The sequence below is a fragment of the Tachypleus tridentatus genome, chromosome 12 (genome assembly GCF_004210375.1).
Source record: "Tachypleus tridentatus isolate NWPU-2018 chromosome 12, ASM421037v1, whole genome shotgun sequence".
Classification (NCBI taxonomy): Eukaryota; Metazoa; Arthropoda; class Merostomata; order Xiphosura; family Limulidae; genus Tachypleus; species Tachypleus tridentatus.
Genome location: NC_134836.1, coordinates 132,899,058 through 132,924,534, shown reverse-complemented (window position 1 = coordinate 132,924,534; position 25,477 = coordinate 132,899,058). Strand labels below are relative to the sequence as shown.

At 35.5% G+C, this 25,477-nt stretch overlaps 1 protein-coding gene across 1 annotated transcript; it reads left to right on the top strand.

The window, feature by feature from the left end:
• The first annotated feature begins 143 nt into the window (after positions 1-143).
• LOC143234726 (nostrin-like) lies at positions 144-25,242 on the top strand. Its single transcript, XM_076472286.1, has 9 exons — positions 144-449; positions 3,978-4,063; positions 10,761-10,841; positions 11,980-12,042; positions 21,003-21,084; positions 22,804-22,961; positions 23,903-24,127; positions 24,301-24,420; positions 25,133-25,242. The coding sequence occupies exons 1-6, from the start codon at positions 423-425 to the stop codon at positions 22,891-22,893; spliced, it is 429 nt and encodes a 142-aa protein (XP_076328401.1). The 5' UTR covers positions 144-422; the 3' UTR covers positions 22,894-22,961; positions 23,903-24,127; positions 24,301-24,420; positions 25,133-25,242.
• Positions 25,243-25,477: the final 235 nt, after the last annotated feature.

Sequence of the window (25,477 nt, the reverse complement as noted above, 5' to 3'; positions counted from 1 at the left end):
TTTACAGATAAAATTATATTTTAGTAAAAATATTACTCTGGTAATGCTGTTAAACTTTTCTTTACTTAAACTTGATTTTTATTTTACACCTATCAAGATCATCCCCAACAGCGTATATGTGTATGTACTCAGTCACCGACCATGTTGCTCATTGGATGAAACCACTTGTGAACTATGACGTTTGTAACTGACTTTGAATCGTACAAGTTTCCGCTATATAAATTGTATACAGATCAAGAGAGAGTAGTATTTAACAATGCTTTGATATGTGGAGATAATTTTCGAAAAACATTTTGGTAATGTAACAATAATTTGAATGAATCAATGTTAAAGTTTTTTTTCAAAATATAAAAACATGATAGTTAAAATTTAAATTGCAACAATATAGACAATTATGTAACCACATGTAAATCATAATCAACATGGCAATATTCAAAGACTCTTTCAGGGTGAGTATAATAATTTAGTTTACGTTTTGTAGCTTGTATCATATTTAATAACCGACTGTACATGATTTTAATAATGTTTTAGTTCTTCGTAACCGAGATTGTAAACGACTGCTTTCGGGTAGTAAATATTAGCCAATAAACTTATAGGAAAAAATAACTTGTGAAAAGACCACGATTTCAGAAATGAAACGTAATAACAAAATTATTCCGTATTTAAAACTGGAACTGTATATGCTATTCACTATGTTATTGTTAATGCAAAAGAAGAATGTCGTCAGTGTTTGGGTAAGAAAAGTTCATACCCTGGAGGGTCAGGTTCTCTGTGACCTCTTCCTCCTTGTTAATGCAAAATTAAAAGGTTTCGCTTGTTTTGAATTTCGCGCAAAGCTACTCGAGGGCTATCAGCGCTAGCCGTCCCTAATTTAGCAGTGCAAGACAAGAGGGAAGGCAGCTTGTCATCACCACCCACCGCCAACTCTTGGGCTACTCTTTCACCAACGAATAGTGGGATTGATCGTGACACTATAACGCCCTTACGGCTGAAAGGGCGAGCATATTTAGTGTGACAGGGATTCGAACCCACGACCCTCAGATTACGAGTCGAGTGCTTTATCTATCTGGCCATGCTGGTCCTAGATTCAAACGACATTGGTACTAAACGTTTCTACCGAGGCTATTTTATGATTACGACTAAAGACAAAAGTAAAATAAACAACAACTCCCAAGAAGCCTTTTTTCTTGTTTTTTAGCCCGAGTCTTGTAATAGAGCGAAATAAGATAATCAACTTAGGATATAGAATCACATTGAAAACAACTAATGATATAGAATCACATTGAAAACCTCTTTAAACGCATGCGTAGAGAGTTTTTAAAACAAATCTGAGTGGTAGATTGTTATCAAAGCATATCACTCCATCGGAAGTAAGTTGCTTATACTTACACTTAATTATAGTTTACGACTGTTCTTCACTACGATTCATTTTTCAGAAATTAGGCTCAACACGTACGTACGCGCAAATAAAACCTTCAACGACACATCTCCCAACAAAAGGAGACAGGGTGTAATAAACTGTTTGAAATAAAACCAGATGTTCCTTCAGAGCTTTTTCGCACTTCAGAATGATCTACTAAAGTACACAAACTAATGATAAAAGTGTGCGCAAAACATTTTAATATATATATACATACAGACACGTGTGTGTGTGTGTGAAAAAATACGTTTTTATTATTATAAACACGATTATATATACAATACACGCGCGTGTGTGTAAATACGTTTTTGTTATTATAAACACGATGATGTATATAATACACGCGCGTGTGTGTAAATACGTTTTTGTTATTATAAACACGATTATATATACAATACGGGCGTGTGTGTAAATACGTTTTTGTTATTATAAACACGATTATATATATAAACACACACAATACAAGTGTGTGTGTGTGTGTGTGCGTAAATAGTACGATTCCACATCCCACCAAACATGTTCGTCCTTTCTTCCGCGGTACATTATAACGTACGATCAATCCCACTTAAAGAGTTGGCGGTGATAACTAAATGTTCACAGTTGATATTGCCTTCGAAAGAGGTGAACAAGGCTTAAGTAGAATTGTTACGACGTAAAATTTAAGAGTCATTTCTTTCATTGTGGGAAAAAAACAACCTTAGTGAAATGTTTTTGTTTTAAATTTGGCCGTAGTCTAGTCGTCCTCAATGTAACAGAGGGAATGCACCTGGTCATCACCACCATTGGCCTAACTTATAACCTATGGCTAAAAGGGCGAGCATCTTTGGTGTTATGGGGATTCGAACCCGCGACTTTCAGAGTACGAATGGAGTTTCTTAATCACCTAGCCATGCCGGGCCTCCTTCAAGTCCTAAACTTTGGGACTAAATTCACAAAGAGAGGTTGACATGATTTAGCTGTTATGGCGCACGACTTTCGATCTGTGGATCACGGGATTGAACCCCGTCACCGAACACACTAGGGGGCATAATAACATTACGATCAATTCCACTATTCACTGGTGGCGAATAGTCCAATAGTTGGCAGTGGGTGATATTAACTACTTTGTTATTACTTGCTGGGACAGCGGTAAGTTTACGTATTTACAAAGCTAAAATTTGAATTAGGAATCTCCGCGATGGACGCATCAAATTATCCAATGTGACTTTGCTCTAATTCAAACAAACTCGCCTGGTTCCTTCTAGTCTATGACTTCAAAATTAGGGTGAACTGACACGTATGAATTACAATATAACCCGGCATGGCCAGATGGGTTAAAGCGTTCCACTCGTAATCTGAGGGTCGCGGGTTCGAATCCCTGTCACACTAAATATGCTCGCCCTTTAAGCCGTAAGGGCGTTATAGTGTTACGGTCAATCCCACTATTCGTTGGTAAAAGAGTAGCCCAAGAGTTGGCGGTGGGTGGTGATGACTAGCTGCCCTATTTTTAGTCTTACACTGCTAAATTATGGACGACTAGCGCAGATAGCCCTCAGTAGCTTTACGTGAAATTAAAAAAAAAAAACAATTCAAACAAAGTTGTCAATATTAGTGTGATCGTGGGTGTGATTGTACAGCACCGTAAGAAATCGTTTAAGTAACTTCATACATTGCTCTCTAAAGATTTCTGTCAGTTCAAGTTTTACATTTATTTCCGCTATGTGTCACGGACTTACTATTACATATTTATTTTTAAATCGATGTTTGTTTCAGTTAAATATATATTTATAAATTCACGTAACTTGTAATATTAAATGTGTATTACGAAATCCCCTCCTATTTCCTAAAAAAAAATTCTCGAGTATAACAATCAGCAATAGTAATACATATTTTACGAAAGCACTAGCATATTGTTGAGCCAACTGAAATTTCGAGGATCTCGCCTAACCGAAGCGCCAAGAGACAGGTAGTTATATATTGTTAGTTTGCTACAGTTGGTATACCATAAACCTCAGATGTTGTATCTGTGATTAACTACTATTAATACTATTAAATACTATTAAACTATAGATATTTAACTAGGAACGTTTATAGGTTTCGAACACTACAAACCGTTTAAATTCGGCGGTGAGAAACTCACGAGTGACCAGTGAAGAGCTAAGTGAATTGTATGTATATCAACTCGGAATTAATTATCTTGTGAACCCTCTATTATATATCACGGAAATTTCGGGTCGGATAAAAGGCTCAATATTGTTTACAAAACTTTTGTTTATAAATCATTATTTGTGTCAACTATTTGTAATAACCGTTAGTATAAATTGTACTATTGTTTGTTTTTTAAAATATACTTGTGTTAAGAAAGAAAATTGTGTGTATCAATCTTGTTGGCAAATATCATAAATTTGATAGAAATCAACTTCTAAATCTCAATTACAGTTTAACTCAGTTTCAGGCTGTTTCAAATCGTAGTAAGTGATGTAATAAATTGGAGGTTCGTCCGATACAAATTGTAAATAAGCAAGTTTCATTTATTCATATTTAAGATGTAGTAACAGTTTATTAATCTCTTTACTAGGGACCAAAAGGGTTTGAAGAATTGCGAAAATTAGTAAAACATGGCGGGGAATTCTGTAGAGAAGTTGCATCAATATTACAAGAACGGTAAGTTTCATATTTGACCATTTAAAATTCGATTGAAATGATACAATTCATTTGAATGTAAGTGTAACTCCACCTCAGTAGCTCAGAGGTAATTTTGACTACTTACACCTTTAAAAACGGATTTTGATACTCGTAGTGGCCGCAGCACAGGTAGCCCATTGTGTAGTTTTGTGCTTAACAACGGACAACCAAAATAAATATTAGTATGGTTTATCCCTTTGCCTAACCTACATATTCTGTAATAATTAAAAAGTGTGTCTGTGTTTCTTAGATGAAATAACCTAGAAATCTGAAATTTTGCACCCATAGTAAGTAGGGTCTTTTAATTTCATTAGAATGGCGAATAGCAGGTTGTGTACCTGACCGTGTTGTCCATCATATATACTTCACGTATTCTTTTCTGTGCATTCCCACTTCACGGAAGAAATTTTATTTGTTTTTTAAATTGTAACTTAACAATCTATCATAATACTCAGCAACAGATTGGGCCCGGCATGGTCAGGTGGATAAGGCACTCGACTCGTCATCAGATGATCACGGGTTCGAATCCCCCGTCACACCAAACATGCTAGGCCTTTCAGTATTGGGGGCGTTATAATGTGATGGTCAATCCCACTTTTCGTTGGTAAAAAAAAGTAGCCCAAGAGTTGGCGGTGGGTGGTAATGACTACCTGCCTTCCCTCTAGTTTTATACTGCTAAATTAGGGACGGCTAGCACGGGTAGCCCTCGTGTAGCTTTGCACGAAATTCAAAAATAAAAAAACAAAAGAAATTGAAAAAACATGGCAGTAACTTCAGTCATATTTCTTGAGCACTATCACCGGAACAAGAATTTTAGGGTCGAACTTGAGCATGGCATTCGTTAATCTAAACCAGTTGTCGACCATAGTCTTAAACGAACGTGTTACATGTAGTCTGACAAGACGTTTTTCTAGCATTTTGTGGTTTGTCACGCTGACTTCAGGCTATTATTGTAGCTGAATGTAGTTTAAGCCTGTCTGTTGGATATAAACAGATAGCCTAAAGTTATTTAATCACTATATCTAAGTTAAAGCTTTAGCAATTCACATTGCATGTGTATTTGTATTTCCACGAAATCCTTGCATAATTTTGGAGTTAACGGGATTAAACTTAACATGAACTGGGAACTAACCCCAGTATTCCATTTTCTATGTAGTTTAGCCTCTCTTACGAAAAAAATGGGACAAAACGCTTTGGGACAGTCGCCCAGGCACAATGGGAATCAAGGGGTATATTTTCAGTTCACTGAATACCAATCTGATATCGATTTGTTTCGGCCTCCCTCAGAATTCCATGTTTGACACTGTATTCATACCGCCCCTAACAAACTGGCGAGAGCATAGCTTGTATACATGTTTATATATCACGGGGTTTTATTTTCAGGTACGGATCCCCCTTTGGGGTAGCTACAAAAAAAGTGATGATATAGAATGAGCATGATCGGTATATTGGCGACTCTCTGAATCTCGAGTGTGATATTTGACACCCAAAATAAGTGCTGTCGGGAAAAAAAATTATTGTTTATAGAGGAAACTAGTGTTATACTGATGTAAACAGGAAGTTACTTGTGAATTAATAATTGTTGTTCTGCAGGGGAACAGGAAGTGACGTTTCTCATACAAAAAAGAAGCGTAATTGCATTTACATATAAATATATAAGGGCCAAGCGTGTTAAGGCGTTCGACTCGTAATCCGAGGGTCGCGGGTTCGAATCCCCGTCGCACCAAACATGCTCGCCCTTTCATCCGTGGGGTCGTTATAATGTGACGGTCAATCCCACTATTTCGATGGTAAAAGAGTAGCCCAAGAGTTGGCGGTGGGTGGTGATGACTAGCTGCCTTCCGTCTATTCTTACACTGCTAAATTAGGGACGGCTAGCGCAGATAGCCCTCGAGTAGCTTTGCGCGAAATTCAAAACAAATAAATATATAATGAAGGACCTTACGTGGTCAGAAAACAGTGGATAAATATACATAATTTGGGTCTCTCCTTTACGTTGTCGTAGTAATAAAATAAGGGCACGTTCTTGAGGCGGAAACGAATTGGTAATTGTACAAATTAACTCTTATTGGTTGTATGTCAATCTATGTTTACTGTTTCAGGTTTTGGTGGGCTTGTTCATTCCATGAATCACCTTAACCAGCCACACGATACACGTCTGGAGTTAATGTACTGATAAAGACAATGATCTTCAAACCAGTGCCAGACCCCATTTTCTGTTCACCACCCTTTTCTTTTAGTTCAGAACTAAATAGTAGTCCAGCGAACACGCCGCCAACCGAAAAAACGATTTCTTTGAAGTTTAAGCATTGTTCACAAAGAATACTAAAAATAAGAATCGTTAGAAAAACAAGACTAGCACGTGGTCTTCATGATAGGTTATGTAGCTCGTCAGTCTGTGTCAGGTTATTAACCTAGAAACTTACTGGTTTTAGGATATATTTTAAAACAAAGACTCAATCCTCGAAGACAGATCGTGTATTCGAGAACTCGTGAAAGCTGGTACGTGCGTATTATCTTTGTTTCTAGTGTTTAACAGCTCATTCCCATTAAAGAAGTCTGTCTCTCTGTTTGAATTTTGTGCAAAGCTACTCGAGGGCTATCTGCTCTAGCCGTCCCTAATTTAGCAGTGTAAGACAAGAGGGAAGACAGCTAGTCATCACCACACACCGCCGATTCTTGAGCTACACTTTTACCAACGAATAGCGGGATTGACCGTCACATTATAACGCTCCCACGGCTGAAAGGGCGAGCATGTTTGGGGCGACCGGGATTCGAACCCGCGACCATCAGATTACGAGTCTGTCATGAAGTAAAGAATATTAAAGCGAGTCATATTAGACATGTTTGTTTGTTGAATTTAGCACAAAGTTATACGATGGCTATCTAGGCTAGCCGTCTCTAATTTGTGGTGATATACAAGAAACAGTATAGTTAGTTTGTACCGCCAAAACTTGGACAACTTTTGTTTTTCTCATACCAAGTAGTAACTTGACTGTCATTCTTATAATTCGTTCACGATCCAAAAGTACGGAGCGCGACTTTTGTTGTTGTTGTTGGAGGTAATAGGATATGATTATATTATTAGTTATTATGCCTCTCGATTCCATGAAGGAACATAGGCCGCAATCACTTGCGGATTCATTAACAGGCTGGTTTTTAAGTGAGCAGATTGTTAGCCTACTGCACAACCACCAATCAGGAGGAGAAACCTTAGCCGTCCCTAATTTAGCAGTGTAAGACTAGAGGGAAGGCAGCTAGTCATCACCACCCACCGCCAACTCTTGGGTTACTCTTTTACCAACGAATAGTGGGATTGACCGTCACATTATAACACGCCCCCACGGCTGGGAGGGCGAGCATGTTTAGCGCGACGCGGATGCGAACCCGCGACCCTCAGATTACGAGTCGCACGCCTTACGCGCTCGGCCATGCCGGGCACAATAGGATATGATTGGTTTGGTTTATTTTGAATTTCGTGCAAAACTACACGAGGACTATTTGTTTTAACCGTCCCTAATTTAGCTGTAAAAGATCCCCACTCACCGTCAACTCTTGGGCTACGAATAGTGAGATTGATCAAAATAATAACGTCCCCACGGTTGAAAGGGCGAACGTGTGTTCGGTGTGAAGGGGATTTGAACCCGCGACCCTCAGATTGTTAAGATGTCAAGATGGTTAATCTGGCCACACCGGGCCAGACGGATGTGAATCACGAACCATCATATTCACAATTCATTTAACATAATCATTAATATGGTAACTTGTATTACTGATGCCCTCCCTGTTCAACACTTTGATCTTAATCCAAACACATTAGTTTGATTGTCTCGTTATACGGTGTGTTGGTTGCTTGGTGTGATTATCCCCTTACATCATACATGGGGTGGTGTGTTTGTTGGTTGCTTGGTGTGATTATCCCCTTACATCATATATGGGGTGGTGTGTTTGTTGGTTGCTTGGTGTGATTATCCCCTTACATCATACATGGGGTGGTGTGTTTGTTGGTTGCTTGGTGTGATTATCCCCTTACATCATACATGGGGTGGTGTGTTTGTTGGTTGCTTGGTGTGATTATCCCCTTACATCATACATGGGGTGGTGTGTTTGTTGGTTGCTTGGTGTGATTATCCCCTTACATCATACATGGGGTTGTGTGTTTGTTGGTTGCTTGGTGTGATTATCCCCTTACATCATACATGGGGTGGTGTGTTTGTTGGTTGCTTGGTGTGATTATCCCCTTACATCACACATGGGGTGGTGTATTTGTTGGTTGATTGGTGTGATTATCCCCTTGCATCACACATAGTGTGGTGTATTTGTCGGTTGATTGGTGTGATTATCCCCTTGCATCATACATAGTGTGGTGTATTTGTTGGTTGCTTGGTGTGATTATCCCCTTACATCATACATGGGGTGGTGTGTTTGTTGGTTGCTTGGTGTGATTATCCCCTTACATCATACATGGGGTGGTGTGTTTGTTGGTTGCTTGGTGTGATTATCCCCTTACATCATACATGGGGTGGTGTGTTTGTTGGTTGCTTGGTGTGATTATCCCCTTACATCACACATGGGGTGGTGTATTTGTTGGTTGATTGGTGTGATTATCCCCTTGCATCACACATAGTGTGGTGTATTTGTTGGTTGATTGGTGTGATTATCCCCTTGCATCATACATAATGTGGTGTGTTTGTTCTTTGCTTGGTGTGATTATCCCTTTACGTCAAAATGAGGTGTGTTTGTTGGTTGCTTGGTGTGATTATCCCCTTACGTCATACATAGTGTGGTGTGTTTGTTGGTTGCTTGGTTTGATTATCCCCTTACGTCATACATAGTGTGGTGTGTTTGTTGGTTGCTTGGTGTGATTATCCCCTTACGTCATACATAGTGTGGTGTGTTTGTTGGTTGCTTGGTGTGATTATCCCCTTACGTCATACATAGTGTGGTGTGTTTGTTGGTTGCTTGGTTTGATTATCCCCTTACGTCATACATAGTGTGGTGTGTTTGTTGGTTGCTTGGTGTGATTATCCCCTTACGTCATACATGGTGTGGTGTGTTTGTTGGTTGCTTGGTGTGATTATCCCCTTACGTCATACATGGTGTGGTGTGTTTGTTGGTTGCTTGGTGTGATTATCCCCTTACGTCATACATGGGGTGTGGTGTGTTTGTTGGTTGCTTGTGTGATTATCCCCTTACGTCATACATGGGGTGTGGTGTGTTTGTTGGTTGCTTGGTGTGATTATCCCCTTACGTCATACATGGGGTGTGGTGTGTTTGTTGGTTGCTTGGTGCGATTACAAAGCTGTATAAACAACAACTACAACAAACTGAAAAATAAAAACCATTATACGTTCAAGCTGACCACAGGACATCTGAAGTTATACAAACAAAGCAATGAAGTTTAACTTAATTTACGTTTAAACTTTCCTGGATTGGTTTTAAAATGTGAATGTTAAGATAAACGTACTGTTCATTGGAAAAAAAATATGTTTACAATACTCTAAATACAGTTGAGAATTTATAAGTAAATCCGTCCTTGACAATAACGAATAGAATTTTGAATTTTTTTATTCCACTTCTGTTGGATATTTCCTCACAGAAATATTTCTTCCCCGATTGCGGTTCTACTTTTACTTTCATTAATGAATTACTTATTCGGTGTTGTAATTATTTTATCAATTAATAAAACGTGAACTCATAACACCGAGAAGGACATCACGACTCTTGGGATCTTGTCAGTAATTATTGTAATATTCAGCGAATATACACAATTCTCTTTAGTTCGCTCTTTGTCCTGCGTGGCCAGGTGGTTAGGGCGCTCGAGTCGTAATCTGAGGATTACGAGTTCGAATTTCCATCACACTAACCCTGCTCGCCCTCTCAGCCGTGGGACGTTATAACATGGCAGTCAGTCCCACTATTCGTTGGTAAAGATTAGCTCAAGAATTGGCGGTGGGTGTTGATGACTAGCTTCCTTACTTCTCTCTTATTCCACTGCTAAATTAGGAACGGCAGGCGAAGGTGACCTTGGTGTAGTTTTGCGTGAAACTCAAACAAACAGTCAAGTTTACAGATTTTGTTTAATGTGCTATTGCTTTACAATGAATGGCGTAGGGTAATGCGGGTCCTCTCGAGACTGTCTCGCTTCACATTAGAACCTTTTTTTGTTTTTTTCTCCAATTTTCCGGATTGCATAATGAAAAACTTGCGCATGGCGCCGACTTTCCCGATTGTACCCAGGAGCATTTGAATCATAATTTGTGTAATTTTAAATGCAGTTGCCTAACGTGACATTATTTTAAGTTGCAGTTGTTACGAGTGGGATTAGATCTATTGCCTAATATTATGGATCATTGTTATCCACACTTACAGGTGAAACAACCACCAAACACTAAGTGTCTTAATAATATCTATAATTTTTTTATATCTAGTCTGTTTTCTCTAGAGTGACATAGTAATAGTAAAAATGATAATTCTATAACAATTTTTCTTTGTCATGCCATTAACCTCAATTAATTAAAACGTATTCAAAGTTAAGATGGCCGTCTTACTTACATTCCTCTAAGAACTTTTATCAAATTTAAATGGCGAAATCAATGGTTGAAAGTCATTCAGTGATGTCTACTTTTGTTTGTAAATATCCAATAATATGTAGCCATCATTGTATTTTCTTTAGGTCCGATCTTGAATTGGTATATGCTAAAGGATTGGCTAAACTTTCAAGAAAACTGACCAAAGCCACAGAAGAAACAATTGGGTATAAACTAATGATTTTATAGCTCGTTCAGTGTTATCTTATTTTAAAACTAATATCAAAATGATTTTCTAGCATATTTAAATGGTGTATATCTCTACAGTTATGTTTAACGAATAATTGTTAGAATAAAAAAGTTACAAAAGTAATAGTTGTAGTTCGATCCACCTTGTGTTTTAATTTGTTAAATCAATAATTTTGTTTTATATTTAAAGAATGTGTCTCTAATTTGCAATTGTAATTATGTCTAATGCTTAAGTGTCTGGTTTACAGGAAGTTGGCTTAAGAGTTGCAATTACCAGCCTCTCTGATTTTGTAGTGATCATGTTTTTTTTTTGGTAATTGTTGACTAATTTTTTAACCAAGTGGTTATGGATTCTGTGCATTCTTACGCACGAGGGGACAAATTTTAAACCCTATGAGACCCTCGTGCAATTGCACGGGTCACATTGTTTACACGTGAAGCACATGAGAATTTGCACCTGGAAACTATACTTGAAGATAACACCTACATGATCTTTGTGGAAATATTCGGGGTAGAAGGTTTGTTTTACTTAAAGAAACTATGAAATATGTACTACATGTGCATCTATTACGGCTGGTTTTCAGAGCTCGTTTTAAGGCCCTGAAACCTCTTGGGTTCTGGATGAAATGTTATGAGTTTCCATACTTTTCCTAAGAGTAGTTTTCCAATTTTTTTATACATCTTTTACTGTGATATATTGAGAAGTGTGGGTGGGGTCTATCTCCTATTCTTTCGACACTGTGGTGAGTCATACCACTTGTAGAAAACGTGTGCGGTTATTTCTGACAAATTCATCATATACCAAGATGGTTTGCTATAAATAGAGGAATATATTACGAGTTTATATTTATTAAGGTAAGTGTCAAACTTAACATTTAGTTAAAGTGAATATAGCACAGATGTGTCCACACTGTCGCTTTTAGCGCGTGAGCAATTTGTAACTACTTATTGTACAATAATTAGTTTTGTGTTCTATTAGTTGTTCTTGTTCGCTCTTGTCAGAGATGTCCACGTGCTTGAGAAATTTAAGAAAAAATATTTATCAGGGTTAAAAAAATAATTCGATTTATATCTATTGAAGTCTTTAACTTAAAATTTATCTTTATTTTCTTCCAGAACCGTGTCAGCAACCTGGCAAGAAGTGGCAATAGTAATGGAGAACGAATCAGAGTTACACAAGTACGTGGCTGGTCTATTCTTGTCATACACACATACGTATTGTTTGTTTGTTGAATTTCGTGACAGGCTATTAGAGGGATATCTGCGTTAGGCCTCCATAATTTTGATCTGATAGACTCGAAAGGAAAGTAGATGTCAGCAAGACCCATTTCCAAACTCTTGTTTAATTGAATAATTGTATTTGACTGCCACTCTCTGAGCATACGAGGTACCCCAAAGTGTGTAGTATGTTTTGCGACAATATGATCGGATACCCTCACTACTAGGCTACATGTTAGTTAAGATACTGTTTCTAAATGTTGTTTTACAGTTAAATGTGGGGTTTAATTTTTTATACGTGACGTATTTATAAAACTCTGGGATATATTAGTTACTGTTATTCACGTGTGATGGCTTTACTTTAATTACTGGTTTTTCCCGTAGTTGTGTTGGTATTGTTTTTGAATACTGTTTTTGACTGTTTGTACAATTTAAGCATAGCTGCACATACATTAGTACTGGAGTTAATGGGCTGTATACTAATGGTTGGTTGATTGAAATTAAGCACGAAGTTGCACAGTGAGCTATCTGTGCTCTGCCCATCACGGGCATCGAAACCCGGTATTTAGCAATGTGAGCCCTCAGATATACCGCTGTGCCAGTGGGAGTACATACGAATGATCAGAGTTTCACTTGTTACTGCTGGACACGTAATCACGTTGTAAAGTAAAGGTCGATCCCATTTTTCGGTTCAAAGAGTATGATGAACCTCTCATGGCCACTATGAAGCGGCCTTCCCTTTGGTCAAATATCTCAAAATTAGAGACGTCTATATCCCGAGCCTTCTGACCCGGTTTTTCGGTCTGACTGGGCACGCGCAGATAGCCTAGTTGCTTTGCGCCATAGAACGCCTGACTACGCATAATGTGGCATGTGGTAGAAACTTCTAGTTCAGAAAATCTGAAACTTTGCAGTCTGCGTCCTCTTTCAACTAGATGAAAAACACATTTCTTAAAATCTACGCCTAATGTACGGAGGTCGGCCACTTTCATAACGTTCGGAGCTGTCTTGTTTGATATCACCTGTCACTAGCCATGCTAGGACATCGTTTCAGTATATTATCAGTGCCGATATTTTAACACGACACAAACGCAAGACAGACAGACCTTTGCAAGAGAAAAAGCGGAAACAAAGCTTTCCTTGGTTGTTAAAATGGTGTTTTTTATGGTGACAATAACTGTTGTACATACGCGGTTTTAAATTTATCCAGTGTTCACGTGCACGTGCACCTAGCAGCAACACAGCTTCTGAAATGCAACGCAGCCACAAAGAACCACAATTTTTTTTTCGCAGTCAACAATATTTACTCGTTCAACGTTCGACCTTGACCTTTCAGAACGAACGAGAATTACCTTTAGAAACACATGAGTGCGCTTTGCTACCGTGTTTCTCCGATAATAAGACCTACCCATAAAATAAGACATAGTGTGATTTTTGGGGATAGTTTTAATATAAGCCCTACCCTTAAAATAAGCCCTAGGCAGGAAGAGGAAAGAAATAAAAATAATAATAATTTATTAATTAGTTTAAAGTTAGTTAATTAGTTTGTTTAAGTATTAATCAGTTAGTTTAATAGTTTAATAATAGTTTCTTTTAAATGGTTAGTTTAATAGTTTTACTTTGTAACTTCATTTTTTAATATATCAAAATAAGACATCCCCGAAAATAAGCCCTAGTGTCATATTTTGGGTGAAAATTAATATAAGCCCTGTCTTATTTTCGGAGAAACACGGTAGTAGACATTTCTATTTCAGCATACACGGCACACAAAAGAAAATGTTCTTTACCCATGAGAAACGTTTATTTAAAACATTTATTCATGACATAACACCTTTAGAAAGCGAACTGCGAGTAACTGTAATAAACTAAACCTACACAGAAAAACGTATAGACATAGCTCTTTAAAACGGAATTAAACAAATCAATACCTTGATACGAAATTAAATACATTGTCTTTATTACTGAGGTCAGTGAAAAGCCAACTATATGGCTCTTACGCAAACTCAAGGTTTTGCTTCTGTGTTAATTAATAGTGAATTAAACATAACATAATAAGGTCTAAATATTTGCCTCTGTGATACCGATGTGAACAGTCGTTTAGTGCTATTGCTACAGCGGTATGTCTGCGGACTCGCAAAGCAAGAAACCGGGTTTTGATACCCGTGGTGGGCAGATCACAGATAACCCATTTGTACTTGATTAGAAACAATGTATTCGATTATTGAAATAAGTTAATTTATTATTTAATAAATAAAGAGGTTTTTGGTGTTTAAGTAAGTCAAAAACAAACTTGATGTCCCGGTATGGCCAGGTGGTTTAGGCACTCGATTCGTAATTCGAGGGTCGCGGGTTCGAACCCCTGTCACACCAAACATGCTAGCCCTTTCAGCCGTGGGGGCGATATAAAGTGACAGTGAATCCCACTATTTGTTGGTAAAAGAGTAGCCCAAGAGCTGGCAGTGGGTGGTGATGACTAGTTGCCTTCCCTCTAGTCTTATACTGCTAAATTAGGGTCGGCTAGCGCAGATAGCCCTTGTGTAGCTTTGGGCGAAATTCAAAACAAACCAATCAAAGACAAACTTATCAGTATTGTTGAATTTTGCATAATGCTATTCGCGAGGGATTTCTACGTTAGTTGTTTGTAATTTCAGAAATAGACTAAAGGGAAGAAGGCTAGGCTACACTAATCGAATAGTGGAATTTAGCCGCTACTACTATAACGCACCCACGACCCCAAAAAGTGAAGTATTTATTTTTTTGTGGTTTCGAGGCGTTTATGATGGAACGTTGGACCCTCGTTACACCAGCTTTAACCGCTGGTCCGAGTTTGATATTTAATTAAACTAAAATTTAGTTCTGTTGTATTGAAGTGAACTGAAAAAAACTAACTTTATGATTCGAATATAAGTTGAATGTTATCTTGGTAATATTAAGTGATGTTGAAGTATGACAAAGGTCAACTTTCAGTTCACGGGTGTTAATCAAAGGTCATTTCTGTGCTTTAAAAAAAGAAGTGTTAATCTTAGTATTTGAATAAGCCACGTACAGTCTCGTTGTAATGAAGTAACTCAATGGTTGGTTTTATAGTTCCGAAGTAAATGTAGTGTTTAGACAGACCAAAAGACAGCTTCAAAATAATATTATTGTTTGCTGAAATTGTTTGATATTGAATAATTTTATTCCTCCATATTTTGAGTTTGTATATATAACACTCTTGCGGTTATTGCATCGTTTTCAGTTTGATAATTTTTTGAAAGAGTTAATTAATGGCCAGTAGAAACACAAAGAGGGACATGAATGCTAGCCAGGGAACTTCACTCTATATAATTTTCTCTGTGTGAGTAGCACTACATCAGGTAAATGATATAGAACGAAAACAGTTGCCTAATCAAACTAGAAGCCATAGAGCTCACCAAAACCCAGATACCCGAACTCCCTCTAAGTATCATCAAGTATTACTGGGAAAATGAACAAAACAGCGACCCTCTTATTTTGGCACCATGCTAAATAAGACTTTGAGCACTTACCTTTCATATCTCTACTTACTAGAATTTCTCCAGGTCGTTCAAATACCGTGACATAATTCTGCTCATTTCCCTGAAAGGGGCCGAAAGCCATCTGGAGGAGTTATCTGATTAACCACTGGCAACATTATACAGTAGTGTTGTCGTGCGTCATATAACGTTGCAACATGTACCGTCGTGGCGTCGACGAAAGTGCACATGCCATGAATCACGAGAAACATTTTGCACTCTGTAAGCTACAGCATAGCATGACACATACGAACTACAAAAGCAATAAATTAAAAATTTGTTGTACTTAATTTGGAGTTTTCTTACTGTTTAGACATAACACTTTCAGGATCTCTGGGCAAGTGTATCTAGTCGTACAGTAGTACATTACGACATTCAAAGTGATAAGCCAAAGAAACTTAACCGTAAGAAAAGGAGCAAGAGACTGTTTGTTTTTGAATTTCGCCCAAAGCTTCACGATGGTTATCTGCGTTAGCCGTCCCTAATTTAGCAGTGTAAGACTAGAGAGAAGGCAGCTAGTCATCACCACACACCACCAACTCGGGCTACTCTTTTACCAACGAATAGTGGGATTGACCATTACATAATAACACCCCACTGCTAAAGGGCGAGCATGTTTGGTGCGATGGGATTCGAACCCGAGACCCTCGGATTAGAAGTCGAGTGCCTAAACCACCTGGCCATGCCGAGCCACAGGTAGGTGGTGTGACTAGTTGCCTTCCTAAAAGTCTTGCGGTGCTAAATTAGGGACGGTTAGCGCAGATAGTTTTGCGCGAATTTACAAAAAAACAAAACAACAACAACAAACTATTTTGATTTCGCAGTATTTTTAAAATGGTTTTAAATTATTATTTTACATTAGTTCTAAACTAACCTTGAAGATAACCAGTTTATTTCAAGTTACTAATGACACAATATTCTATTTTGAATTGTAATAAATAAAAATAATAATCGATTAATAAACAGTTTATTTTTAATACATTATTTTACAATGTCTGGAATATATGATCCTTTTTGTTTTGTTTTGAAGATCTACGTAAAATAATAGTTGGCTTCATTCATCCTTTTCACGGTTCCAGACTTCCGTGTGTACGTGTGTGTGTTCGTTGTTCTTTGCCTAAGATTATATTATACACAGCTGCTCGGTAGAAGTCAGCTCTAACTTTACCGTGGGAATTTTGTGTTGACCCAAATCTTGGGTGCGTATTGTGTTTCAACCACAGCTGAGTTTAAAAGTTCAAGGGCGTAAACAACATTGAAAACTTGTGGTGTAAAATGTTCCGGTATCTGATTTGATTATAATGTGTTGTTATTAAAATATGTGCAAGTATATATAACACGTCTAACGTCAAAATCTTGAAAACAATCATGTGTATTAAACTTATTTTAAAAACAAAATCGGGAGTTAACTGAGTGACTTCTATAATTTTACTACTGATATCCAGAAATAAATTTGTAAGTGATACTTAAAGATAAAAAAAAAACAAAATTAAGTACCAGTGAGTTTGAATTTTAAACAAGTTTTGATCACTTTCCAATTTAAAATTATATTATAATACGTAACACAAATTTTGTTGCTGGATAACAGCCTCCCCTCCCAGTGGCTCAGCGATATGTCTGCGGACTTACAACGCTAAAAACTGGGTTTCGATACCCGTGGTGAGCAGAGCACAGATAGTCCATTGTGTAGCTTTGTGGTTAATTCAAAAACAACACACTCCTGGATAGTATGTGTTATTTCTTAATTACTTATGTTGTAAAAGTACAGAAAATCACCATTATTTCCTTCAAACTTAAAGAAATTAACCTATTTTCTATGTAAAAAACGGGCAAATTTGCACATTTTCATTTACATAAGGTCTGAATAAAACAACTTATGAATCAAATTTTATATGTATTTATTCCAAAGTTATATAAAATTGAACAAAATACTTAGAAGTGAGTAGTTTTTCGAGATTTGCGACTGTAATGTAAATCTCTTTCACGTATCAGCCCCCAAATATAGTCTTCCATTATGTTTTCGTTATACGCTCCCAGGTCACAAAATCAAAGTTTGAAGAGAAAAATAGGTCTTTTCCATTTACTTTAGGCATAAGCAATTGGGAAATAACACTTTCTGCCCAAGAACAAGAAAAATTTTGTTACATAATCTTATCATGTTTAATTTGAATCGGGCGTTATGCATGAGTGGAGCCAATTAAAAATATAAAAAGCGGAGATAAATATTTTTATTCAGATTATAGTTAATTTTAAAAATTTGTAGGTCAAGTTTTTGTTTACGTATTAAAGATTTATCTGAAATGTACTTAAATACTTAACAGTGTTATCGTCATTGTAAGGCCTACGAGATCGAATTTCTTCGCCGAACATTCTCATTCTTTCACGTGTGGGGCGCTTTTGTTTCACTGTCAATCCAATTATTCGTTGGTAAAGAACAGCGTAAGAGTTAAGGGTACATGGTATTGATTAGATGTTTCTTTATCCTATCACTTCAAACCCAGATAATCCTCTGATTAAGAGTTTGTATAGTTAAACAAACATAATCATAATTAGAGTATTATACATTTAGAAAAACGGAAAATGTACATAGTAGCAGTAGCGTGCAAGTAAACCTGTAGCTGGGGAGATTGAGCGATGTGTATGAACAATGTATAATTATAGTTACATAATAAACAAAAATATGTAAATTAATAATATGCTACCCCACATGAGGTAGTTGACACAAACTTTAATTGTTGACTGTTCTTTACGTGTTGAATTACGTACTACACTATTACAACCTTTAAAGTTTCATAGGACTTAATATCATTGTTAATTCTCTGTAAAGTAAACTAAATTGGTTTAGGTATGCAAATAATGTTATGACATTGATCTTTTCAATATTATACAGTAGAAACACTGTTTAATGATTTTATACATACATATATCTAAAATATTTCTTTTCGTTTTCACCAAAAGAAATATTTAACACATACGAATATAGTTTTTGTTAAAATGCGTCTTGTTGTCACCATTATATATTATGCTTCGATAATTGCTTCTAAAATGCCATATAAAGAAGTTGGCATGCTGAAATAGTCCTTGCATCGATTAAAGTACAATCTTTCTATCCTAACAATTTCGAAACTTTAATGTGTAAATTAGGTTTAGTACATTTTATGTATTATATAGTTCTTTTAATGCGTGTAGTAATATTTTGCCTTGACCGATAGAGTAATCTGGAAAGTCGAATGATAAATAAAACATTGAATATTGCGCATAACATTGGGAAATATTTGGTAAAAAACACGTAATAGTTAGTAAGAAAAGGGATGTTGATATATTTCCTCAAATTTTAATTCAAAGTTGTGTCTTTCTGTGTAACGTTTGAAATTATCTCTCGCATGCGCCATCAAATATGAGAAAGAAAGCGTAACAGGTTTGTCTTCAACAATTATGAAGACATTTAAAAGTTCGTTCATAATAAATGTGTTACTAATTAAATATTACTTTACGAAAACTGAACTTGAGGTTTTACCGTGTAACACTAAAAGTATTATTTCTTTTCACATTACATTGGTCATTATAAACAGAACGCCAAGCTATAAGGTTTTTTATTTTTAAGATAATACACTGTAATGCAGTTTGCTATAATTAACTCCATTAAAAAAAAATCCTTTCATAATGCGTATGTGTTTTCTTATAGCAAAGCCACATCGAGCTATCTGCTAAGGCCACCGAGAGGAATCGAACCGCTGATTTTAGTGTTGTAAATCTGTAGGCTTACCGCTGTACTCGCGGGCGGCCTTTTCGTAATGAATTTGGTGATTTGTAAAGTTATTTGTATGTCATAAAGACATTTTTTTTAATATGAGGTTTCATAACAGTCTCATTATTTTTGTATACATGTATTTCATAATTAAAAGGATGTAGTTAAAGTGAAATTAGGAAGGTCGTATGTAAACCAGGCACGATATTACTCGTAAACAGAAAAGTACATACACGTATTCTCTAAAAGGTCATCAAACACAGTTGATTGCATTTATACCAAACACTGCCGAGAAGCTTTCATAATCCAATTCAATAAATGAAGTTTTTGATACAGTAATATTTCTTACTCAGTATAAATTTAAAAGCAACATAAGTTGTCAACAAATATAATATATAACGGTATTTATTATAATTAATTGCTGTAGGCTTTATTTGTTTTTCAAAATTAATTTTAACCTGATTCAACATTATTTTAAATTAGCATTCATATTTTAACAACAATGTCAATATTTGTTTTTGATTGTTGGTAAAATGGTTTCTTACTAGTGGCGATATTTCCGTATACACTTTTATGAAAATATATACAATTACAGTATGAAAATTTAAAATGTTTGAGTTTTATCTGTATAGTTATGGGTAAGTTTAAATAAGAAATGCTTGATAACTTTATACTGATAAGATATGCGATATTTAAGTTAAAAATACAACACGGAAATACTGACGACAAAATTTAATACATGATTTAATAAAACAATACAAAAATGTGGTTACTACAGTATTTATTTTAGCAAATGAAATAAATAGAAATTGTTGTCAAATTGTTTATTTCTTTAGTAGAAAGACGTAAATGTACGTATATAGCATCCAATATTAAGCACAAAGTTTTATTATGTTTGATTTAAGTAAGTATGGCCTGGCATGGCCTAGCGCGTTAAGGCGTGCGCTTCGTAATCTGAGAGTCGCGGGTTCGCGCCCGAGTCGCGCCAAACATGCTCGCCCTCTCAGCCGTGGGGGCGTTATAATGTAACGTTCAATCCCACTTTTCGTTGGTAGAAGAGTAGCCCAAGAGTTGGCGGTGGGTGGTGATGACTAGCTGCCTTCCCTCTAGTCTTACACTGCTAAATTAGGGACGGCTAGCACAGATAGCCCTCGAGTAGCTTTGTGCGAAATTCCAAAAACATTAAGTAAGTATAGGACTGTGAAGTAATCTAACTTGAATTGGTAGGCACATACTGGTCCTGTGGTAGAGCTCTGTTTTTGAAGATGGTAACATGGGTTTGAATTCCTGCAATAGTACAAAATATTCTTCTCACTTTAAACAGTTGGTATATTGTAATAGTAACAGTCAGTCCATTAGCCTAGTTGGAAGTTTGCTGCTAACTGGCTGTCTTCCCTCTGATCTTTAGATATAAATCAGAAATGGCAGCAGATAGCTGCAACTACCTTAAGTTTAAAAGTAGTTTGTTTATAGAAAGGATTTTCATTAAAATATTAATATAAGAAATGTTTATATATGACTGATTTTGTAGTACAAATGAAGAAAATATACTTAAGAATTTAGTTAAATAATTTTAAACATTATCTTGTTAATATTGTTGATACTAAAAGAGATGTAATATTTTCTTCTTGATTCTGTAGGAATCTCTCAGTAGGATTAAAAGAAGAAACTGTGAGACCACTTAAAACAATAGTTGAGTGTCAATACAAAACAAAGAAACTGGTAAGTACTGAAACTTTAAATTGTATATTTAGTGTTTAAAATTAGTAAATAAAAATATATAACTGTTGTAAATTAATTAACTTTCCCCTTATTTCTTTGTGTGTGTTTATGGCAAAGGCACATCAGGCTACCTATTGTTTCTACCAAGGGGAATCAAACCTTTGATTTTAGATTTGCAAATCTGAAGACTTATCACTGTCCAACTGGAGGACTCCTTACTTCTTGATTCATTAATTTATCTGGGACCAATAATTTAAATTTCATGTGTTGGGAGTAAGTGGCCCTGTGGTTAGCCTGCTAGTCTGTGGATCTTAAGGTCCATTGTTCCTGGTACTTAGCTAAAAAAACAAATTGTCTTTACTTTTGGGATAATGGTTGTGCTATTTAATTAGAGTAGCCCAAAAGTTTGTGGTACCACTGTTGACTGTTCAAAATTAGGAACAGGTGAACGTCATTTGACTTTGCACATATATCTGAAATAAATCTGAAAAATGTGTTAAAGGGTAACGTGTCCCTTACGAGCTTATTTGATATAGTACAAAAGTAAACTTTGTGGATCTAGTGTAATGGTGAAGATGGAAATGACATGCTTGGGACGTGAGTTATTGGTAACTCAACAGATAGAGCATTTATCTTAGCTCACCAATGTCTCCTAAAGATCCCACATTCAAATCTCGTTACAACAGATTTTATTAACATCTCAATCTTTTATTGGTACTTGGATAGTTGTTGTACTACGTAACTGAGCAGATAATAAGGCATACCATACAAACATTCTTGTCGTAGCAATCAGTGTATTGCATTGGCTGTTTTCTCTTGCTGGCAGCTAGAGGTATTTCATGTTTTGTCAACCTGAGAAAGTTATGCTGAATGCGTGTTGACAGCTAGTATTGTGTTCTGTAGGTTTGAGTACAAGTAGAGATACTATGTTCATGATAGGAATTATCTGTTTGAGGCTTGAATCAAAATAGCTCAATTGGTAAAACATTGGCCAGAGAATATTTTCTATTTTATAAAAATTACATAGAAAGATTAATTTCAGGAAATGTTTTAATAGTGAAGATTCACTGAGTTGAAGTAAATGGTAGGTTTTTAAACATCTAGAAATTTTCTCTCTTAAGATTTCAGTTTATAAATATATAATTTAATATTCAATAATTACTTTGAATTAAAAACTCAATTTCTGTAGGGTTACATGCAGTCATTACTTTTTATATGTGAAATGGAAACAAGCAACAAGTGTGAGTTTAACCTATCAGATATGACCAACTCAGATCATGTGTTGTAACAATTAATAGATAAATAGATGTATCTAGGAGCAAACATTTGGCAGAGCAAGCTGATTAACTGTAATATTCTAAAGTTAAAACTTAATACCTACAGGTGTGAATTGACTTCTCTTAGTGTAAAAAGCACATTCAACATACTATTGGTAGGTTGGTCTGGGGTTATGTCCCCCAGAAAATTTTAAGCCAGAAGCATTGTTAGAAACATCAGTTCTACATAAATTTAAAAATGAATAACCTCTGGGAGGTGGGGGGGGAGAAGAAGCCAATTTTGGAGGGTCAAACCCCCTTCTTTACAGTGATGATAGTGGTTGTGTTAAACAATCCTATACAGCAACTATAGATAAAATAAACAGTTTCATTACATTGATAACATATAGTACTTTATTGTATGTTCTTTCAATAGAACAATGGTACTTTATTGCTACTACAGGTAGAAACTATGGTGGAGAAAAGTTTAAAACATCTGTCAGAAAACGTAATGAGGAAGCAAAGAAGAAAAAAAAACATTATATTTATGTGAGAGAAAATGAGAGAATTCAGAATGAAACACTTGACTTTAAGGTTGTTCGAAGGAAAGATATTATGAGGGTAAGGTGTATTTTATTTGCATATTATGAGGGTAAGGTGTATTTTATTTGCATATTATGAGGGTAAGGTGTATTTTATTTGCATATTTTGAGGGTAAGGTGTATTTTATTTACTTCTAATAATCAAGTTGGTAGCTATTGCTGCAGCAATAATTTATAGCCTTTTTATACTTTCAAGCTATCATTTTAAAATATATATGTTGAGAGAAGCATCTTCCTTTTGCAACTCCTTCCTACACCACTGATAATCACAACTTGTTTTTGTAAAACACTTTTTCGTTAGTATAAATAGAAAAATTTATTTAAGCTTCTCTAAGTTTACAGTTACAACAGAAAGTGTTCGTACCCCTGCATCGTGAGTAGTTTTTTCCTCATAACTTTAAAGGTATCAAGATTAGGATGTTCGCCATGATGACCAAGCAGATAAGGACGGAGACGGCGCTAAATTGTCGGAAGTAAATTTTTTGCTGGCTAAATTCCAATAATTATGAACCCAGTGTCTAGTTCTGGAATGGTATAATGTAGTTTATTTGCCAAACCAAACAAAATTTTTACAGGAATATCAGTTTTTTTCACACATTCTGTATAGTTACTTTAGCATTCTATTTTTGGTTATTTGTTTATAAACAGTTTATTTGTCATTTTATTAATAAAATGTGTAGATGTGTTGTATAATATTTATAATATGTCATACTTCTATTAGCCTAATCGCGATACGTTTTAAGTTATGATAAAAAAAAAAACCTTTCGGAATAGGGGTACAAACACTTTCTGTCGTAACTGTATATATTCAGTAAAACATGTAATTTGAAGCAGTTGTCTGTATCGATATGTTTCTTGCTTGTTTGTGATTATGTACAAAAATATAAATATGAAAAACATAGAAATATAAAGCAAAGCTTTTAATTCAGTGTCGTCACATTTTGCTTTGTTTCTCTACAGTTCGAAAATAGGAAAAAGAAATTGGCAGAAATTTGTGTTAAAGGTGAAGTGGACTATTATAATTCTTCTGTGGATGCAGAAAGAACACGATTACAATTGGTAACAGCAACAAACCGAGCAGCCAATCACTTTCAACATCTGGAAGAGGAAAGATTAGCTCATCTAAAGGAAGTGGCTAAGACATATTCCTCTCATATTACTATCGTGGGTCCTAGGATGGTTCAGGTTAAAGGCTGTGAAAGTTTTTACCCTTTTAAAATGTATAGCTACTTTTGTCTTTTAAGTGCTCGTAGAGCAAGCAGTGTGTTTGAATGAGATAATTTAAATAAATTCAGTCATTAAGTTAATAGCAATCACTTTTATTGAAATTCAAGTAAACTTTCTTTTTTTATCTACAGTTTTCTGAGAGACTAAAGGACTCTTTATCATGTATTTGCATCCCAGAAGACATCAATTTAATTGGAAAGCTAAAGGAATCAAAATCCACTGTTCCAGTAACAACAGTTCCACAGTTTTATGTACATTTTGGCTCACATTAGTATTGTTTGTTTGTGTATCAATATGTCGTTAGTTAAAATCTATATATGTTATTTTTGCATTTAAAGATATTTCAATTTAACATTTAAAAAATGTTCATTTGTTGACTGTACAGATGTAGCAAAAATACGTTTTGGTTTTATCTTTTTTTGACACAAGAATTTTTTATGTGATTTTCAAATATTTTACACATGGTCATGAAAACGAATGACCGATATTCAATGACATGAGTATACCTCTGTAGCCCCACAATTTCAGGTAACTTGAAGGGTCTGACAAACTTAAGAATTATAGAAAAGGAGAATAAATGTATTAAGTCCAGTTACTTTATTTGAGGGTGTAATCCTTGTAGTTATGCCACTGCCAGTATTGGAACTTTGCTTTTTTTTTTAACTTAATTTATAAAATGTAAACTTTTACATTTAAAGATATTTCATTTTATGTCAACTTTTTTAAAGGTGCAAACTTGTTCATTGTGTGAAACCTGCATGATTTTATGTTGCTGTAAAATGAACGAGTGTATGGAAATGAAATATACAGGATTAGGAATCAACTGGTGATACGACAGGCCTAAGATTTAAACAATTGTAAAATAGTAATATTGTCAAAGCTATAAATGTCAGTACCTTTCATACTGAATATAATAAATGCTGTTTATATAGCGTATGTATATAGGACAATTTTTTTTTAAAGGCTGAAGATTTTGATAACTCAATGCAGCTGGAAAGAAGACACGAGTCATAAATAAATAGTATTAAACTTATTACAGCAAGACTTGGAACTTGAAAGAAAAGGAAAACAAAGTATGATTGCTATCTTAATGAAATCTATAAAGTATGGAAGGTCCATAAAAGTAATGAATACTATAGTTTTACTTTGTAATCAACCATTTCACTGTAATTTTTACTTTGTTTCTAAACTTTTTATCTTTAGGTATTTTGACTTTTTTATAATTAGTTCTAAATTGTCTAGTAAAATGTTTGTTTGTGAAACAAGAAAATCTGTACATCCATGTTCGTCTTAATTGTAACATGTTAA

Coding starts and splice junctions, on each gene's coding strand:
- LOC143234726 (XM_076472286.1), top strand. CDS start 423: ATGGCAATATTCAAAGACTCTTTCAGG. Junction 4,064..10,760: donor GCATCAATATTACAAGAACG/GTAAGTTTCATA, acceptor TATTTTCTTTAG/GTCCGATCTTGAATTGGTAT. Junction 21,085..22,803: donor AATACAAAACAAAGAAACTG/GTAAGTACTGAA, acceptor TTGCTACTACAG/GTAGAAACTATGGTGGAGAA.